At 44.1% G+C, this 20,297-nt stretch overlaps 1 protein-coding gene across 8 annotated transcripts in view; it reads right to left on the bottom strand.

The window, feature by feature from the left end:
- Positions 1-899: 899 nt before the first annotated feature.
- LOC148505531 (NXPE family member 2-like) overlaps positions 900-20,297 on the bottom strand; it is a 72,236-nt gene continuing 52,838 nt past the window's right edge. For 7 of the 8 annotated variants that reach the window (XM_088448157.1, XM_088448159.1, XM_088448162.1 and 4 more), the window contains 6 exons: positions 14,516-14,620; positions 12,704-12,775; positions 6,823-7,538; positions 4,684-4,745; positions 2,954-3,172; positions 900-2,195 (listed from right to left, as the gene is read on the bottom strand). In XM_088448157.1, the coding sequence (XP_088304283.1) occupies positions 1,651-2,195; positions 2,954-3,172; positions 4,684-4,745; positions 6,823-7,538; positions 12,704-12,775; positions 14,516-14,599 (1,698 nt within the window). In that variant the 5' untranslated portion in view covers positions 14,600-14,620 and the 3' untranslated portion in view covers positions 900-1,650. The remainder of the gene's footprint in view (positions 2,196-2,953; positions 3,173-4,683; positions 4,746-6,822; positions 7,539-12,703; positions 12,776-14,515; positions 14,621-20,297) is intronic. The other variant, XM_088448164.1, reaches the window with a different exon arrangement.

Here is a 20,297-nt window from a genome sequence, read left to right as displayed (position 1 = left end):
TGCCCTGATAAGACCAATTGAGCACAACTCTATTGCATACCTCCCATCCATGGCCAGCGCTAGGTTTTGCAGCGCCCAGTGCGTTCCTATGCTGCCACCCCTTCCCTCCCCACTACTCCCAACATTTGAAATTCGGCATTTCGGGGGGTCTACGTGCCAGAGGCATGTGTTGGAAAGCTATAAGTCAGTGATCTCCTCCAACTTCCCCCAGCCGTGGGACCATACTTGCCTACTTTTTTTTTCCTCCCCAGGAGAAGCCCGGGGAGAAGCAGTACCGCTGGGAGGCGGGGCCTGATGTGCCATTAAGCTCCACCCTCTCACTGTAAATTGTCATGATTAGCCCATACTTAAACAGGAGGCGGAGCTAAATGAGGCAATACTTGTCATTAAGCCCCACCCCCTACTCATACCCCAGATCACCGAGGAAATTCTCCTCATTCTGCTCACTACACTAGGAAGTGGGCAGGAATGTGGGAGAAGTGTCTACTCCACCGCGGGTGCAGGGGGGTTACCTGCAAAATGGGGAGCCTCCCGCTACTTCCGGGAGAGTAGGCATGTACAGTATGCATGGGACACTGTGGCCCACAGGTGGGACAGCGGGAAAGTCCTTGAATAGCGGGACTGTCCCGTTAAAAGCTGGACAGTTGGGAGGTATGCTATTAGGGGATGTGATGGAGCATCTAGCGGGCCTGAACAACTCATCTGACAGCATTTAGTACAGCAATCATAAATTCTTATACAAATCTGGGGCACTGGAAATGCCAGGCTGGGGTAACCTTTATTATCAATATGCCCAGCAACCAATATGCCCAGCTGGGGGGTTGCAGACCCATACCCATATTAATAATTTCAAATACAATGCCACTGCTTAAAAACATGTTGCAACTGGAATACACAAATAAAGTCCTGATAAATATCTTTATTGCTTAATTAAAATCTTTAGTAGTTAAATATATCAACAAAAACTGTAATGGCACAATAAATAGAACATCTCATTTTCCATTTACAATTTAAAAGAATTCTGGTAACTATAGTATGTGATATCGTGCAATTTTTTTTTCTTGTAACTACAAGTTTTGGTGGTATTTAAGAATGTCTATTGATATGTTTATGCAAAAAATCAATAAAACACATTATTGAGAAAAAGAAGGTCTATCTATTCTGTTTTCCAATGGTATTGATTGATGTCCAAGTTTTTTTTAGTCCAGTTGAGATTACCAGCCTGCAGTAACATGGACCTGTCACAAGATGGAGCTGTAGTACTACCAGCCCTACATAGAACGCTCTTCAGTATGTATATTCAACAATAATCTTCGTTGGTCTTCAAAATTAAATAAGTAAAAAAAAACAATGTGCATTTTACTACAGTATAATTATACACACGAAAAACCATTACACAGTAACGTTCTTTTATTCCTGTCTCCCTTTTCATATATTTCTTTCTAGTTGAGCTCTTTGTACTTGCAGAGAAATTAATGTTGACAGTAGGGAGGGATTGCGTTTATCATGGGAGTGGATGTAGACTACTATGACATATACTGTATGTAATCCGGCAAGACAATCACAGCCACCCAGAAGGTCTACCAGGTCATTATCCTGCCAAAAATAAGTCCTCTACAGTAGGTCGGAAGTTCTTTATTATTGTCCTGTTTATAAGGCTTGTGTAAAGGACATGCTGATAAGGTTCTCTAGAACTTCTAATGGAGGGTGGATGACATTACATGCATAAGCGATGCTCATATCCAAGCCATCTACAAAGCCCACATTCAAACCATGGAAAACTTCCCTGAGCACCAGATACTGGACATGACCATGGAAGTCACTGAACCTCTCCATATCGATGTCCATGTCCCGGGCATTCTCTTCCTTTATGATCACCCTGGTGCTTGGGCTACGGTAGAAGAGCCTCTCCACGGCCTTGCGGACGTTTATGGCGGACCTGATAAAAGTACGGAACGGGAAAGGCCTAAAGTGCTGACCCAAGGTCAGAACGATGATGGTGTTTTCACCTCCGCCAATTTGATCGATCTGCCGGGCCATATAGGCATCCTCTTTGATGGAGTAGAAGGTCTTGCTGACGAACGGAAAAGTGTGCTTCTTCCACTGGACGTAAATAAACTTCTCCAGGTTAATGGCTAGAAGAGTCTTCTGCCAGGACTGCATCTCATCTTCTGTGTGGTTGAAATAATCCACAACTTATGGAAAAAAAAGAAACAAGTTATATATACCATAGGGCAGCCTCAATTCACACAAGAAAAGAAATTGCAGATGCACTATGCGATCATTACAATAATTTAAAATGTATTTTGGAATTAGATATAATTTCAGAGGTAGTTAGCATATCAATGGCCAATGATACGGGCCTGCCCCCCAGCGTCCAGGTCACTTCGTCGAGCGGGTCCCTAACACTCTGCGGTTCACATCTGGGGCACAGGGCACCCCAAAAGACAGCCCAGCCAAACACCTCCCCAGGGGATCAAACTTTATAACACTTCACCGTCAATTTTTTTTTTTTTAAATACATTTAAATTTAAACTGTAAGGATCACATAATGCATCTGCAATTTCTTTTCTTGTGTATATTACTTTAAAATCTCTGGGGTGTATTTACTAAGCAGTGTTAAGAGACAGAGTGAAAAATGATAAGGTGCCAGCCAATCAGCTCCCAACTGCCATCTCACAGGCTGTGTTTGAAAAATGACAGTTGGGAGCTGATTGGCTGGTACCTTATCACTTTTCACTCTGTCTCCTAACACTGCTTAGTAAATAGACCCCTCAGCACGATAGCACCTTTCATTACTATTAGGGTGAGCAATTTAAACCCCCCCCCCGCCAACCTCCATTTATCTATCGTCCACTGGTTCATTAGCACATTTCGTAAGCTTCTTTGTTGATTTGGCCAATATGAACAGCAATGCAGAAAAACACATGGAAAAGAAAAAAAAAACACTTACTTTTGATATTTTCAGCAAAGTGCCTGATATATTGGCGGACAGTAGAGTCTCCTAAAAGGAAGAGCTTTTTGCCCTTAAGAAAATCTTTCAGCTTGTCATTTTTGGTGAATGGTGTCATCTTACAGTGTATGGGATTCCAGACGTTGTGGTGGAAATAACCACTAGGCATAGGGTGGTAGGATCCCATTCCGCATCTTCCTGTTGGTGAAACTTGTTTATCTGCAAAGATAGAAATCCAAGAACAATTTGCAACTAGATTCCTGCTACCTGCTAATGTTAGGCCAGTGTATGGTGATTACTTATTATAAGAAGATCAACATACAGATAGGACCTAATTCTGAATTGGACGCATGTGCGCGGATTTTACCGGTCTTGCGAATGCGACCACATGCTCATACAGCTACATTCCCTTCCCTGGTGAACAGTGGTACGCCTGAATGTGCAAGGACTGAGGCGCCCACTTTGTGCATCTTTAGACGTTGCAATTATGCTTGGTATGTCCGTAGGCGCAACCATCGGATGCAGCATTGAAATTTGCACCAGCCCCAATGCTGGGAACATATTCTCCTTCACAGTATGGCCTCCAAATGTGAGCAATTATGCAACAGAGTCCGCATCCACATCAGCACCATGCCTGCGACTCTCTCGTAACAAGACCAGAAGACGGACCATCTCTGTGCGTGCGCATTGCCACCTACCAGACAAAATACATTTTCACACCAGTTCTGAGACCATGCATGCCAATAGCCACTGACTCTGTGCGAGCAGACTCTGGATCCATGTGCAGTAGAAAAAAAAATATACAGTATATTGCTCAGCTGCTTGCAACATCTACATTGCGTTCATCCCAGATCAGACCCACAGTTTGTCGCCTACAGTTTCGCCACAGCTGAAGAGCACCGTACTGTGCAGTTATAGCCACAAAGTGGGTCGCATTACTTTTATCACCATGAGGCCGTGGGTCAAATAATATTTCTGAAATTCTGTCATCCAATATTGTCAGTGGGGCTTAAATCTGGGAACCACCAAAACACTTGGAGCTGAATTACTAAAGTAGCGTTTTTCAAAGCCGGTGCCCCTACGGTGGTTTTGGACTCTGGATTTATAGGGGCAATAATATTAAGTAAATGGTGTGTCTTGGGTTTTACATTATTGATGCTCTAAATCCAGTGGCCGAAACTACGGCGCTTTGAAAAGCGCTGCTTAGTTAGTTATTTATCCCTTGGAGTTGTGTCATTTGCTGGGACATACGAGTTGTTACTGGTTTCATGTTGGAACTACAGTATCATCAGATATTTATTCATGGCTGACTTTTTTGATATTATGTCCAAAGATGTTGGATAAACTCTAGAAAATACTGGTATGCTGGTCACAATGTCTACTTTCAGAAGGTCGACATTCAAAATGTCAGCACTAGAATGTCGACGTGGACTTTAGGTCGAAAATCAAAATGCTGACATTCAAAAATGTTGACATGGTGAAAGGTTAACATTTAACATGTCAATGCCAGAATGTCGACACACAGATTTCTTTTTAATTATTTTTAGATTTAGCTTTAGGCTAAAATAAGCTTAAAACTGTATTTACACATGCCAAATGTCGGCATTATAAACATGTTGACATTTTAACTGCATGCTCGACAAAGTCCCTGTCGACATTCAGAACCTGTTGACATTCTGGTGTCGACCTTCTGAATATCGGCTTTTCATACCACACCCAGAAATACTTACTGCCACAGCTGTTAACTTTGATCGGCTTTAAATGCTTGGAAATTTCCAATCCAATATTTGACCTTAAAACACAGAATTAGAAATTTGAAGCATTAACATAATAGTTCACAAATGTAATAAAGAAGTTGAATTCTGGCACAATACACTGTCAGCCCAATCCTACTCCTTGATTCCTGCCCAATCAGGTATAAAGACAATGCATAGAATATTTTAAGGCGAAGATCAAAGGCGATACAGAGTTTACAGACACATAGAGCAATAAAATTTATTTTTTCAAACCAAAACAGTCCAGAGTATCAAGTTGCATACACACAGTACGATCGGTACCACCAACAACTTGAAAGATATCTTTCAATGAAGTCATCGTTGGTCGTTCACTGCATAAAAATTAACAATATATATCGTTGAACGATATCGTTTTCGTTCATAGATATCATACAGTGTGTACGCACCTTCAGGTTTGTAGTGTTGTGAAGGCGGTCAAACAACTCCTTCCTCTCATACAGGGGTCTATTTACTAAGCAGTGTTGGGAGACATAGTAAAAAGTGATAAGAAAGTGATAAGGTGCCAGCCAATCAGCTCCCTACTGTCATTTTTCAAACACAGCCTGTGAGATGACAGTTGGGAGCTGATTGGCTGGCACCTTATCACTTACTTATCACTTTTCACTCTGTCTCCTAACACTGCTTAATACATAGACCCTTCAAAGTTGCTCCAAGATGTGGGAGGGAGATTTGAAAAATAAACAAAAAGGAGGGAACAAATGTGAAGTATTACTTAATTCAGAATACATACATCCCTCGTGTGTTCCAGAAAAGTAAAAGGTGGTGATGGAACTCTTATGGTCAAAGATGTACACAAAAAAAGAAAAAGGGCCTCACCACCATTATTTCTATATGTAAGCGTACTGAACACTCACTTCAGGAGTATGTGGGAAATATACGTAAAGGTTTCTTTTCTTTGTATATACTTCACTGTGTAAAACCCAAAGTGATTATATAGTAGAGCGCACCCAACTCACATGAATTATGGTTCTTTATGCTTGTATCCATCATTTATCTAACACAGATGGTATTCGGCATTTATCTCATACAGGCATTGATTAAAAAACAATATTTTATCCCAAACGAAATAGCATATAGTGTGTAGAAAAACGCCAATAGGCACAATCGGGAAAGTCTCATAACAGATGTTCACAACATGGTCCAAAGTCAATTTAAGATGGAAAACTTGGAGAAAATATGCAATATATCACCCTGCAGGTAAAAAGGACTTCAACCTGCATCAGAATGACTGCATACCGTACCTCCAAGTAAAGTGAAGTCCAGGTCTCTGTGATTGTCCTATGGATGCCCACAAAACTCAGCACCAACGCCGTTTCAATCCTCAATGGTTCTTTATCAAGGCGTGGCAATACTTCACATTTGTCCCCTCTTTTGTTTATCTTTCATACCCCCTCCCACGTCTTGGAGTAACGTTGAATGAGAAGAAGGAGTTGTGTGACGGCCTTCGGAACACTACAAACCTTATACTCTGGACTATTTTGGTTTGAAAAAAAATCTCTGTTTATTTTATTAATCGTTGTGTCTATCGCTTTTGTTCTTCTCCTTAAATTATTGTATGTATTAACATAATAGTTATCTAAGGAATAAAACAACATAGGATGAGACGTCTCCATAGCACTGCCATTCCACCAGGGCTCTCACACTGCATTTCAGAGGGAGCCTAGATGTCCACTGTGCATTCTTTCCAATACTCGATCATCATGCAGCATCTATGAGATAGAACCTGGAGGTGCTCAGGAGTCATACACAGAATGGCAGTTGCTCAAATCAATGTATTGGTCCATCACAGGAAGTGGCTAATCTAAACCATAAACACAACACAGAATTCCCCCAGAACACTATAAACGACCAGCAAATGGCCCTGGGTCCTTAGCCCTCATTGGTCTCACTCTACTGCAACTCTCTCGTTGTCCACTGAAATAAATATTTTCTTCCCCCAAAACTAATGCAATGACCACCTTTCCCTGTTTTCAGACTTCACTTTAATAAGGTTTCATGGGACTCTTGTAAGAGGAACATTTTGTTTTATCACCTGTTTTATGTACAATATAGGTTGTTAATATCAGACCGTACCTGTTTAGAAGAATCTGCTCCACCTCTGTGAGATACGAATGGTCCCTGTTGACTGAATTCATATGGGTCAGGGCCTCGCAAGGGAATCTTTGGGGTTTAATGCAGTAAAATGCCTCTTGATCCCTTTTGTCCACATACCGGCAGACCTCTTTCTCGGTGTCCAGCTGAAAGCCACATTCTCTGTTGACATACTCGGTGGCACTCGTGAAATTCCCAGTGTACTTAATATTTGCAAAGCCCTGATTTCTTGCTCTCCACAAGGCAGAGGCCGCCTCACTCGGGTGCATTAGTAAAATAGATATGTGCACAGTACCCTCCCAAAATAAAGTGAACGTGATCAAGTAGGACCCATCGTTATTATCTTCAATGCTTCCACTTGCACTACTGTTTGTAGTTAGTGAATAAATTCTGGCCCTTAAATAGTCCCCACCATAATATTTCCTTTTACCGGAATAATCATAAGCCTCTACTTTTACATGCAACTGATTGCCGAGACAATACGTTTCCTTCGGGTCAATGATAGTTGCGTTTGTTTTTTCTGCGCTAGTTGCCTCTTCTATGTCATCTATGCTGTGCTCGGGAATGAGTTTTTCCATCCTGTTGAATATTTTCTCAATTGTCTCATCTATTTCCATAGGGCTTGGTGGGTAGATTGTGTCGCAAAATTCTTTTTGTGATGGACAGTTACACAACTGAAGCATGTTTATTTTAGGGATCTGAAACAACAATAAAATGCTTAAATTAGAAGTAGAGACCCAATACACTTTTATGTGTTATAACTAAGCTGAGGTGTTGAAAAAAAAAAATCGGCCCAGTAGTAGTTCCAAAGTAACGTAACTGACGTGTTTCATTGTGGTCTAACCTAAAACTTAATCTGATGAAGTTGTGAGTTATTCCACAACAAAATGAAGTCAGCTACGCTATCCCCGTAGACCCTCTCAATCAACTAATGTTGCTAGTAATGTGAGAAAATCCTGTCATCTTAAGCGTGTCAATGCCACGGACTTACAAAACACTCCTCATTTGCCGTCAATCCGCCTTTTCAGTATTTCAAGTATTCCACTGTCATGGCAACAGCTTTGTTCCTACTAAACAGTGTTGTTCAACCGGTTAACACCAGTACACATGCATATGTAAAGTAAACAACCAACAAATAGAAGCCAAAATTAGAAAAGTGTTATATCGTCAGGACATCGAATACTGTATGTAACAACATACACAATAAAGCCCAACCTTGTACCACCCCCTTTCATTGAAATAAAGTATTTTAGATCTTCTCCTTGTTGAGGTGTAAATGATGGGGACAGGTATGTGGAGGTATAAATGATGGGGACAGGTATGCGGAGGTAGGGGACAGGTATGTGGAGGTATAAATGATGGGGGGACAGGTATGTGGAGGTATAAATGATGGGGGACAGGTATGTTGAGGTATAAATGATGGGGGGACAGGTATGTGGAGGTATAAATGGTGGGGGACAGGTATGTGGCGGTATAAATGAAGGGGGACAGGTATGTGGAGTTATAAATGGTGGGGGACAGGTATGTGGAGGTATAAATGATGGGGGGACAGGTATGTGTAGGTATAAATGATGGGGACAGGTATGTGGAGGTGTAAATGATGGGGGACAGGTATGTGGAGGTGTAAATGATGGGGGACAGGTATGTGGAGGTGTAAATGATGGGGGACAGGTATGTGGAGGTATAAATGATGGGGACAGGTATGTGGAGGTATAAATGATGGGGGACAGGTGTGTGGAGGTGTAAATGATGGGGGACAGGTATGTGGAGGTGTAAATGATGGGGGACAGGTATGTGGAGGTATAAATGATGGGGGGACAGGTATGTGTAGGTATAAATGATGGGGACAGGTAGGTGGAGGTATAAATGATGGGGGACAGGTATGTGGAGGTATAAATGATGGGGACAGGTATGTGGAGGTATATATGATGGGGGACAGGTATGTGGAAGTGTAAATGATGTTTGACAGGTATTGATGGGAGAGGGAGTTCTGAATTTGCAGATAAGAGGTAATAGTATTTATTCCAACTTTGTATAGTACTTTTTCAGTGTTTTTATACCCCAAAATGCTGGAAAGACTTTAATTTGCTGAATACTACGTGCTTGCTATAATTTTTCCACCATTAATAAAAAAAAATAAAAAATGCACAAATCAGCAATTTGACACACTTTAAAAACATCCAGTACTGTTCTCATGTCCACTGACAGCCTTCTATATAGTCCCCCTATCTCAGTTGTCACTTTGTTGGGGTTCACAAAGGTTTCCCTGCACAAAGGTACACCCTGGGAAAGGAAAAGCGATATTGATGGGGCTTGCTCAGGAACCACGTCCACCTTGGGACTCTCAAAGGGAGTTAACAGTCAGAATGTCAACAGTTAGAATGTCGACCTGAGAATGCCTACACAGTAATAATATTATTTACAGCATTTTAAATTGTGTTGAAATTATAAATTTAAACGTGATGGTAAAGCATCATGTTTAAAGTTATAATGCCAACACAGCTGAAATGCTGTAAATAATATTTAAGTAAACAATACTACAATGCGGTCATTCTCTGGTTTACATGACACTGTCAACATTCTGACTTGCCGACAGATCATGCTAAACCTTGTTGAATAGGTACTACAGTAAATTATCCTATTTACCCTCATCAGTGGCACCTACACGGTGTAGCCCTGCACTGCCTCAGTGTGATGAGCCCTGACAACATATGCAGCACTGCTTCTATTTTTACTGTACCATTGTAGATGTGCCATCATCTCACTGTCCAATGCAATAGCATAACAGGGGACAGCAGATACTGATACATATCAGTACACAGGTTCTATTTTTTCCTCTCTCTGTGATTTGCAATTTTTCTACAAACGGGACCTATGCTTCTCTGAATGGTAACAAATGCCTGGTGATTCATCATCTAAGGCTGGAAGGTCCCCGAGAATCCAACTGAGTTGTGGCAGTGGATTTTTAATTAATTAGTGGATCAATTCATTATTGCTCCGATGCTGGGACTGCTGCTCTGAAAAGCAGCTGTCCCCACGATTAGTAATGGTGCGTATCAACTAGGTGATTAAAATGAGCGATTGAAGGATAACGACATAGTTATCATTCAATCGCTCTTTAATTGGTTACAAATCTGGCATTACAATGTTGAAAACGACCAGCGATGCGCGCTCCCGCTGGTCGTTTTCAACATCAATCATCGCCTGAACATGCTGGTCAATTTGCCGATAACAACAGATTGGGCATGTTCGAGGATGAGGGAGGGTGCCTGCACTGAATGACATATCGTTCAGTGTAGGCAAAGGCACTATGCAGGATGAGGAACGACTGTATGATTACAATGTTGTAATAGTACTGCCGTTCCTCTATCAGCAAGTGGATACGCACCATACGCGCACGCAGGGGGGGGGTTCCGAGTACCTAGAAACCCCCCCTGGCCGCCGCTCCATCGCTGCCTGGCTGAATGATTTTTTTTCCGATAGAGAAGGAGCAGCCGGGCCCGGACTTCAGCTTACAACCGGCTGGGGCTTGGCTGCTGGCTGAACGTAGGGGGAGCTGCAGCGGGAGCGCAGCTCCTCCCAGGCAGTTCTGATGGGGCACTGCGAGAAGCTGAGCTGCCGCCGGGTGCTGACGATTCCCGGCGCTCTCTCCTAGAGCCGCAGGTGAAGGGGGTGGGGGTTGCCGGCGGGAGGGGGAACTACAGCGGCAGGCACAGTCACAGCCTGTAGGTGTCCATCGTATCTGCCGGCGGCCGCGGCACTTGTGAAGCCGGCCGCGACCACCGAGCTATCATGTAGTCGGGGCTGAGACAGACAGACTGCAGTGTCACAGTACTGTCTGTCTCCTCACTCCCCGGCCAGCCCCGCCTCCAGGCTCCAGTCTCCAGTCACAGTGCTGCCTTTTCTAATGGTCACCTGCTTCCACCCCCCTGTAGTATACACAGATTAACTGTGGCAGCTGGGTCCGGCGCAAGTGACATCACTGTGACACCGGCTGGCCCAATCTGCCACTCCGCCTGCAGACTACTCATCGGACAGGCCCGCGTCAGGGGGGTACAAACTGGTACCTCCGTCCCGGGCCCTGAGGTTTAGAGGGCTCAAAGCTGGGGTACAGTGCCGACGCCAGCCCTGGTAATCCTCCTGGTGACTCCTCCCCTCCCCCGTGAATGGTCCCTCTCCTGGCTGCTCTTGTCATACTAATGACGCTGCAGCGCCATTACGTACAATGCTGTGCTGGCCCTACTTCCTTCCTGCAGCGGCCACCTAAGAGGAGCAGAAATAGGCAAGGGAAGTGCTGCAGTACCACCAAGTCCGCTCCTCGGACTGCAACAGGCTATTCTGTAAGACAGTTTTGTGGTAAGTGGATATTTAATTTAATTGGTATATATATATATATATATATATATATATAAATAGATGTTCTGAAATGTAGTTAATATCAAGCTGTAAGGGTCCGTGTATTTATAAATCACCAAGAGTGCCGCCGCAACACTGCATATAATATATATATATATGTATGTATACTGTGTATATAGGTGTATACTGTGTGTGTATATATATATATATATATATATATGCGTGTGTATATGTGTCTATATACGTGTGTGTTTATACTGTGTATATAACTATGTGTCTTTACTGTGTGTGTGTTTGTGCATACTGTGAATATATGTGTCTATACTGTGTGTATATATATATATATATATATATATATATATGTTTGTGTATACTGTGAATATATGTGTCTATACTGTGTGTGTGTGTATATATATATATATATATATATATATATGTCTGTGGCTTTTTTTAATTGGCTCTGTATTCAGAAATTGGAAACCCCCCTTTCAAAATCTTGCGTTTGCCACTGCGCACCTTAACACTGCTACAGAAGAAGCAATGTTACTTAACTCTCCGGAGCCGACCAACTACGCAACTTTAACCAGTGCTCCAAAACACAGATATAAAATGTGGTTAAAACAGAAGATACAGGACCTCATTCAGACCCGGTCGCAAGCGACGAGCACTTGCAACCGGGTTGATGTTTTGGTCCTGCGCAAGCGCAGCGGCCGCACTCCGCGTGCGCAAGATCTGGAGCGAGAGAGAAACTCTCTAGCTCCGGAGCTCTCTACAAAAGGGCCGGCTGTCGATGTTGATCAACAGCTCTGCCCGTTTTGTACGCGTGGCGGGGGGCCTTTTACACAAACGGAGGCGTTCCTAACGGAACACTTGCCGTTTTGTGGGCGGCCGCACTGACATCAGCAGTGATGTCAGTGGGGAGTTTCCTGCTCGATCAGAGCAGGAAGCTCCCTGGGGCTTGCGGTTGCCGAGACTCACCCTCCGGGTCTTGTCGCAAGCCGCGATGGTCTTGACCATCGCGACCATTACCCTGGTCGGTCACTAAGCTGTGGGTGGTAACCCACAGCTTAGATAGCGACCAGGAGGCCGCACTAAAAAAAAAAGAAGCGGCCGCCCTCATTCAGAGAGAGCGATCGCTTCTTGAGACAGACTCTGAATGAGGGCCATAGTGCCCTGAAAGGGGTCTGTATAATATGTGTCTGTGTACAGGTCTTACAGTATTTAGGAAAGCACACCTTTATTGTACTTGGTCTAAGCCAACACGCCTCTTCCATTCTTCAACCCACCTCTCTTACTGGAAAGAGCGACAAGTGTAAGAAGCGGCTGAATCGGCAAGCAGATGGAAGTTTATGCATGGTTTTGACAGAAATGCGTATATTATGCCCAAAAAATTTAAATGTAAGGTCAACTCAGCATCAGGCCATAGAAAACTAAACATCTCAAGATTTCTTATGGTCTTAGCGTTGACTTTGAAGGATCACAGCTCTTTGTTAAAAGAAACAACAACCTTTTTATATATCATTCTGCTGGTTTTATCAGCCTCAGGAAACACCGTTGAAGACTGGTGGGTAAGTGCAGGCTGTGGAAAAGATTTAGAAAAATGCTAATAATTTAGGCATTCGATAATTTTTCTAAATAAAGACAAATAAGGTTTAGTTTTTTTTCTTTTTGGCAAATTAATCTACTTTAAAAGTACAGATGAGCAATCCGGTTTTACTCGGTTATGTTCGGATCTCAAAAATGGCATCTTATTGGCTATCCGGGTCTCACGTGTTTTGGATAGCTAATAAGAGAAATTCGATCTTGTAAAAAGACCGAACCGCTCATCTCTACTGTAAACCAGTGGCTGGTCTGTCCCCGGCCAAACACATCATTCAGCACTGGGCGATACTGTAACAGTTGGGGTTCCCAGTTGGCGGCATGTGATTGGATGTCAGCACCAAGTTATCCCATCCCATTTAAGTAAATTATGTCTACAATGCCCCCCCCCCCAGTTAATGACTTGAAATGATGTAATTGGCCAAAGATAAACCAATCCCATGTAACCACTAAAGTGATTCTTTTTTTCAAAAAGTCAAGAATATATTATTAAAAACATTTAAAAAAAATAAAATAACCAATTTTAGTGTACATACAGTAAGACCCCATGGTAACATTACCTCCCATCCTCCCTGTGGCAATATATCCCCTAGTGGCATTACCGTCTAGCCCCCAATGGCAGATTTTAAGGGTCAACAGTTCCTAGGCAAAACTTTACCAGTCACCCCATGCATCAGAGCAGCTGCTGATAATTTCTTATGTAGCACTATCAGCGTGGAGGTGGGGTCGCAGGCAGCAATGTGTGTGCGGAGAGATTGGGGCTACCTGCTGGGTCCCGGAGGCTACAGCTCCAGGACCAGTCAGCACTGGCCATCATGATGGGGCGGAGCGGGCTGTGTTTATTCAGATCCACCTGCCACAGCTACTTAGCGGCAGTGCATAAACACAGGCGGCTCCAACTCTGCCCCAGTCATGACAGCCGAGGGTGGCTGTTCCTGATGCTGAAGCCTTTTGGACAAAGCAGGTAGCCCCAACCTCTCTCTTGAGACCCCCTCTCCCTACTGGTAATGCTACATAAGACACCATTGTGGCATTACCCCCATTTAAATATTGCCCCCCCCCAACCCTGCAGTGACAATACATCTCAGAGGGACAGAGAAGAAAGGAACAGTCTCATGTATATGCCAGAGTCAGGGATTGCCGTCTGGCTGCTGTCACATCCCATGCGACCCCCCCAGAGGGGGGGTGGCAGAAAGAGAGAGAGAGAGAAAATGAGAGAGAGAGAGAGTGAGAGAGAGAAAGAGAAAGAGAGAGAGAGAGAGACAGAGACAGAAAGAGAGAGACAGAGAGAGAGACAGAGAAAGAGAGAGAGAGAGAGAGAGAGAAAGAGAGAGAGAGACAGAGAAAGAGAGAGAGAGAGAGACAGAGACAGAAAGAGAGAGACAGAGAGAGAGACAGATACAGAGAGAGAGAGAGAGACAGAGAGAGAGAGAGAGACAGAGAGAGACAGACAGAGAGACAGAGACATAGAGAGACAGACAGAGAGACAGAGACAGAGAGAGACAGAGAGAGAGAGAGACAGAGACAGGGAGAGACCGAGACAGAGAGAGACAGAGACAGAGAGAGCCAGAGCCAGAGAGCCAGAGACAGAGAGCCAGAGAGAGAAAGAGAAAAAGAGAAAAAAGGGGCAAGAAAAAAAAGAGAGCAAAAAGGAGAGCAAAGAGAAAAAAAAAAAGAGAGAAAAAAAGAGAGAGAGACTCTAAATGAACTGTGTTGGTACCTGCACTTTGTTCTGATGAAACACCAGGAGAAGGATGGAAGCGATGGCTGCCACAGCCAACACAGATTTGAAAGAGATCTTCATTCTGTATGGTGCAGAAATCTCCTGGATCAGGAAAGAAAGAAGATTTTATGTATTTTCTGACTTTGCAATTTGGTTTCAACATGGTGGCTACTGTGTGCCTCAATGATGGTAAAAATGCCTTGTGAATTGGTAGGAGGCATACTGGCTCCACCCACAAAATGGCTGCCTTCATTGTGTGTACTGGCCCACATCAAAACATAATCAGATTTTTTTTTTTCTTTCAAACTGGTAGTGTATTTCATAATCCATAAGTGGCCTTAATCTTTCTTTACCTGTTCATTTTGCTGTGAGTTTACACAGGAATGGGCATCCAACGATGGAGGAAATATAAAAACAAAAATTGATTAATGATGAACTAAAGCTACAAAAAGGGGTTTGTTGATATGTTGTAGACTGGCAAGAACTGCTTCTGCTTTCTATCAATGTCAGGAAAGTTCTACTTGAGTGCTCACTAGGAGATTCAGAGATGCACGCAAGTTTTCTGCGAGTCTGGTCACACTACGTGCATGGACATTGATGCAGATGATATTTGTGATGGTCTGGCCAGGGGCGATTTAAGAGAGGAGGGGGCCCGTGTGCAGCCTCCATGTTGGCTTGGTACCAGAGTCTACTGTGCATGCACAGGTCTCTGGCAAAATGGCACTTGTGCCTTATTCTTGGGGACATCTCTAGTGCACACACGCAAATCACGGGGAAAATGGCCACTGTGCCATTTTTCTTGTCATATTTGCTGCTCTGCAAGACAGGGCCACTAGCAGACACAGGACTACGGAGATTGCAAAGAAGAAAATATAACTATATATGGGTGCAAGGTGTGCGGTGTGGGCCCCCAAGGACCCAGGGGCCGTATGCACCGCACATCCTTCATCCATTATAGATATGCCATTAGGTGTGGTGCCAACTCAAACACAATAAACATATTAAATCTTTACATAATCAACAAAAGTGTGTACAGTATCTCATTGGGAAATGGGTATATATCAAAATCCAGAGCAAGTAGTGGTTCAAAGGTAAAAGAAAACACAAAATAAAACAATAAAAAGCCTATAATAAACACATGTGGTACTGTGTCCGCATGTAACCAGTACGCAATAAATGTTATTTAAGTTAATGTTTATCCAATCTAGTGAATTTATGCCACAAATGGTGGTTAATATCAAACCGAAGAGATATGGTTGTGCAGGTTGAATATCCAGATATTCTGAAATACGGAACATTCCAAAATATGGATTTTTTTTTAGCATGACTCAGATAGTAAAACCTTTGCTTTTTGATGGTTCAAGTACACAAACTTTATTCAAGGCACAAAATTATTAAAAATATTATATAAAATTGCTCCTAGGTGGCGCAATATAGAAAATATAGATGAGTGATTCGGTTTTGCTGAAATCCGAGCTTTGGGGTTCTGAGTCAAATAGAGTCCCGGCTTGGAACACTTTGGGGTTCTGAGTAGAACCAAGTCCCAACTCGGATTTTCTTACAAGTTCAGAACTAGGATCTAAAAATCAGATCTTGCGTATCTGGATTGCATTTAAGTCCCTCCCTTGTGATTTCAGGTGTTGTGAGGTGGTCAAAATTGACTGGAAATTAATGTTATTAATAGCTATATCACCAGCGTGGGGGGCACTGTGACATGTGAACTGGGGTTTCTGTGTATAATTTGAACTGGGGGCACTACAGTGTGTGTTTAACATATCTGCGGTACTGGGAGTATTTACACATTAGACTTGCTTTTAATAAAATCACCAGTATGTATGTAGGGGTCCGTACGCATTACTTGCCCTGGGGACCCCACAAACCCTAAACCGGCTTTGCCGACACATTGCCAACTTCATTGAACCTCCTAGACACAGACACTACACCTGACACTGGGAGACTCCCCCAACACTGACACTCCTCAAGTGGCACATACTGTATACACAAAATAACACACATCCCCTTCAAAGCACACCAACACAGTGTCTAATCTTCTAATACAGACAGGGAATAACAGCTGCACATGTGATTACACTAGACAGACATCTATACTAGGGGTGTGCACCGGCCACTTTTCGTGTTTTGGTTTTGGATCTGGATCTTTCTTCGTGTTTTGGATCTGGATTGGTTTTGCCAAAACCACCCTTCCGTGTTTTGGGTTCTGGGTTTTGTGTTTTGGATCTGTATTTTTTTGAAAAAAAGCATAAAAACAGCTAAAATCACAGAATTTGTAGGTTTTTCTGCTCCTATGCTATTATTAACCTCAATAACCTTAATTTCCACTCATTTCCAGTCTATTCTGAACACCTCACACCTCACAATAGTGTTTTTATGTCCAAAAGGTTGCACCGAGGTAGCTGGATGACTATGCTAAGCGACACGAGTGGGCGGCACAAACACGTGACCCATCTAGGAGTGACACTGCAGTGGCAGACAGGATGGCAGTTAGAAAAACTAGGCCCCAAACTGTACATAATGCAAAGAAAAAAAAGAGGTGCAAGATGGAATTGTCCTTGGGCCCTCCCATTCACCCTTATGTTGTATAAACAGGACATGCACACTTTAACAAATCAATCATTTCAGCGCCAGGGTCTGCCACACAACTGTGGCTGAAATGATTGGTTCGTTTGGGCCCCCACAAAACAAGCTGGCAATTAATGTGTCCCTGCACAAACTGGCTCTACGGAGGCAAGATGTCATCCTCATCCTCCTCATCCACCGATTCCTCACCCTCTTCAGTGTGTACATCCTCATCCTCACAAAGTATTAACTCGTCCCCACTTGAATCCACCACCACAGGTCCCTCTGTACCTTCTGGAAGCCGGTCTCCCTGGAAGAGCTGATAATTCATTTTGATGAACATCATCTTCTCCACATTCTGTGGAAGCAACCTCCTACGCCTTTCGCTGACAAGGTTCCCGGCTGCACTAAACACTCTTTCGGAGTACACACTGGAGGGGGGGCAACTCAGGTAAAATAGAGCCAGTTTGTACAGGGGCCTCCAAATTGCCTCTTTTTCCTGCCAGTACAGGTATGGACTGTCTGACATGCCTACTTGGATGCTGTCACCGATGTAATCCTCCACCATTCTGTCAATGGTGACAGTATCATATGCAGTGACAGTAGACATGTCAGAAATTGTTGCCAGGTCCTTCAGTCCGGACCAGATGTCCAAACTTGGTCCTGCCTGCCCTGCATCACCGCCAGCGGGTTGCTTAGGATACCTAAGTTTTTTCCTGGCAGCCCCAGTTGCGGGAGAAAATGAAGAAGGAGCCGTTGACGTGTCACGTTCCGCTTCAGCTGACAGTGTGTTCACCAGCAGGTCTTTGCACCTCTGCAGGCTTGTGTCGGCCGGAAAGAGAGACACCACATAGGCTTTAAACCTAGGATCGAGCACGGTGGCCAAAATGTAGTGGTCTGATTTCAACAGATTGACCACCCTGGAATCCTGGCAAAGCGAAAGAAGGGCTTCATCCACAAGTCCCACATGCCGAGCGGAATCGCTCCGTCTTAGCTCCTCCTTCACTTTCTCCAGCTGCTTCTGCAAAAGCCTGATGAGGGGAATGACCTGACTCAAGCTGGCAGTGTCTGAACTGACTTCACGTGTGTCAAGTTCGAAGGGCTGGAGAACCTTGCACAACACGGAAATCATTCTCCACTGCGCTTGAGTCAGGTGCATACCCCCTCCTTTGCCTATGTCATAGGTGGATGTATAGGCTTGTATGGCCTTTTGCTGCTCCTCCATCCTCTGAAGCATATAGAGGGTTGAGTTCCACCGCGTCACAACCTCTTGCTTCAGGTGATGGCAGGGCAGGTTCAAGAGTGTTTGCTGGCGCTCCAGTCTTCGGCACGCAGTCGCTGAATGGCGAAAGTGGCCAGAAATTTTTCGGGCCACCCAAAGCGTCTCCTGCACGCCCCTGTCGCTTTTCAGAAAATTCTGCACCACCAAGTTTATTGTGTGAGCAAAACATGGGACGTGCTGGAATTTGCCCAGATGTAATGCCCGCACAATATTGGTGGCGTTGTCAGATATCACAAATCCCCAGGAGAGTCTAAGTGGGGTAAGCCACTGGGCGATGATTTCCCTCAGTTTCTCTAAGAGGTTGTCGGCGGTGTGCCTCTTACTGAAACCGGTGATACACAGCGTAGCCTGCCTTGGAACGAGCTGGCGTTTCTGAGATGCTGCTACTGGTGACGCTGCTGCTGTTGCTGCGTAAGGTGATACATCTACCCAGTGGGCTGTCACAGTCATATAGTCCTTAGTCTGCCCTGTTCCACTTGTCCACATGTCCGTGGTTAAGTGGACATTGTGTACAACGGCATTTTTCAGGACACTGAGGACACTTTTTCTGACGTTTCTGTACAGTCTCGGTACGTTTTGCTTCAGGATGACTGCTGTCGTACTTCATCCTCCTCGCTAAGGACTGTTGGAGGGTCAATTGTTTAGTAAAAGTAGTGGTGTTCCTACTTCCTCTCTGGGATGATGAACGACTCCCAGCAGCAGCAACAGCAGCAGCGGCAGCAGGAGGCGTAGCAATGCAGGATCCTCCGGAGGAATCCCGGATAGGAGAGTCAGTCATGCCAGTGACATGGCCTGCAGGACTACTTCCGATCCTGACTAAGGAGGAAATTGACGAGGAGGGAGTTGACGGTGTGGTTTGCAGGCGCTTGGATACAACAGGACAACGGGATTTAGGTGTCCCTGGACTGCTTACGGTCTTAGCCAAAGTTTCTGAACTTGACAGTAACTTTTTATGAACGCGCTGCAGGTGCCGTATAAGGGAGGATGTTCCTAGGTGGTTGACGTCCCTACCCCTACTTATTTCACCTTTACATAAGGTACATATGGCAAGACAGTTGTTGTCCGGATTTGGATAGAAATATTGCCAGACCAAAGAGGTGGAATGTTTGGTCTTCTGCCCAGGCATGACCGTGATGGGCTTTTTCATCCCACGGACAACAACTGTCTCCCCCGGAGCCTGATTTAAACAAACCACATCATCATCAGAATCCTCCTCGCCAACTTCCTCCTCAGCGCCAGCTACACCAGTATCCTCATCCTGTTGTACTTCAACAGTGACATCTTCAATTTGCATATCAGCAAGTGGACTGTGGGTGCTCCTTTCAGCACTTGCAGGGGGCGTGCAAATGGTGGAAAGAGCCACCTCTTCCCGTCCAGTGCTGGGAAGGTCAGGCATCGCAAACACCACCACACTTGGACTCTCCTTGGGGATTTGTGATATCTTCTTAGAAAGCACAGTTCTTCGCTGTGCTTTTGCCAGCTTAACTCTTTTGATTTTTTTAGTGGGAGGAGGGCTTCCATCGTCATGTGAAGCTGAACCACTAGTCATGAACATACTAGGGATCGACCTTAGCCGTTCCTTGCCACTCCGTGTCGTAAATGGCATATTGGCAAGTTTACGTTTCTCTTCAGCTGATTTAAATGTCTTTTTCAAGGTCATTTTCCTGAACTTTGTAATTTGGGATTGTATGTGCCCTCTACTATGACATTGGGCATCGGCCTTGGCAGACGACGTTGATGGCATGTTATCGTCTATGTCATGACTAGTGGCAACAGCTTCAGCACTAGGAGGAAGTGGTTCTTGATCTTTCTCTATTTTATTTTTATCGGAGAAAGTTTGGTCCTCCATTTATGTTATATCAATTTGATATATACGTGCGGCTAAACACAGAAAATAATTTTTTTTTTGGTTTGGACTGG

Source organism: Taudactylus pleione, unplaced genomic scaffold (genome assembly GCF_031769625.1).
Source record: "Taudactylus pleione unplaced genomic scaffold, aTauple2 ptg000451l, whole genome shotgun sequence".
NCBI classification, from domain to species: domain Eukaryota; kingdom Metazoa; phylum Chordata; class Amphibia; order Anura; family Myobatrachidae; genus Taudactylus; species Taudactylus pleione.
This window is presented reverse-complemented; position numbering and strand designations above follow the sequence as displayed.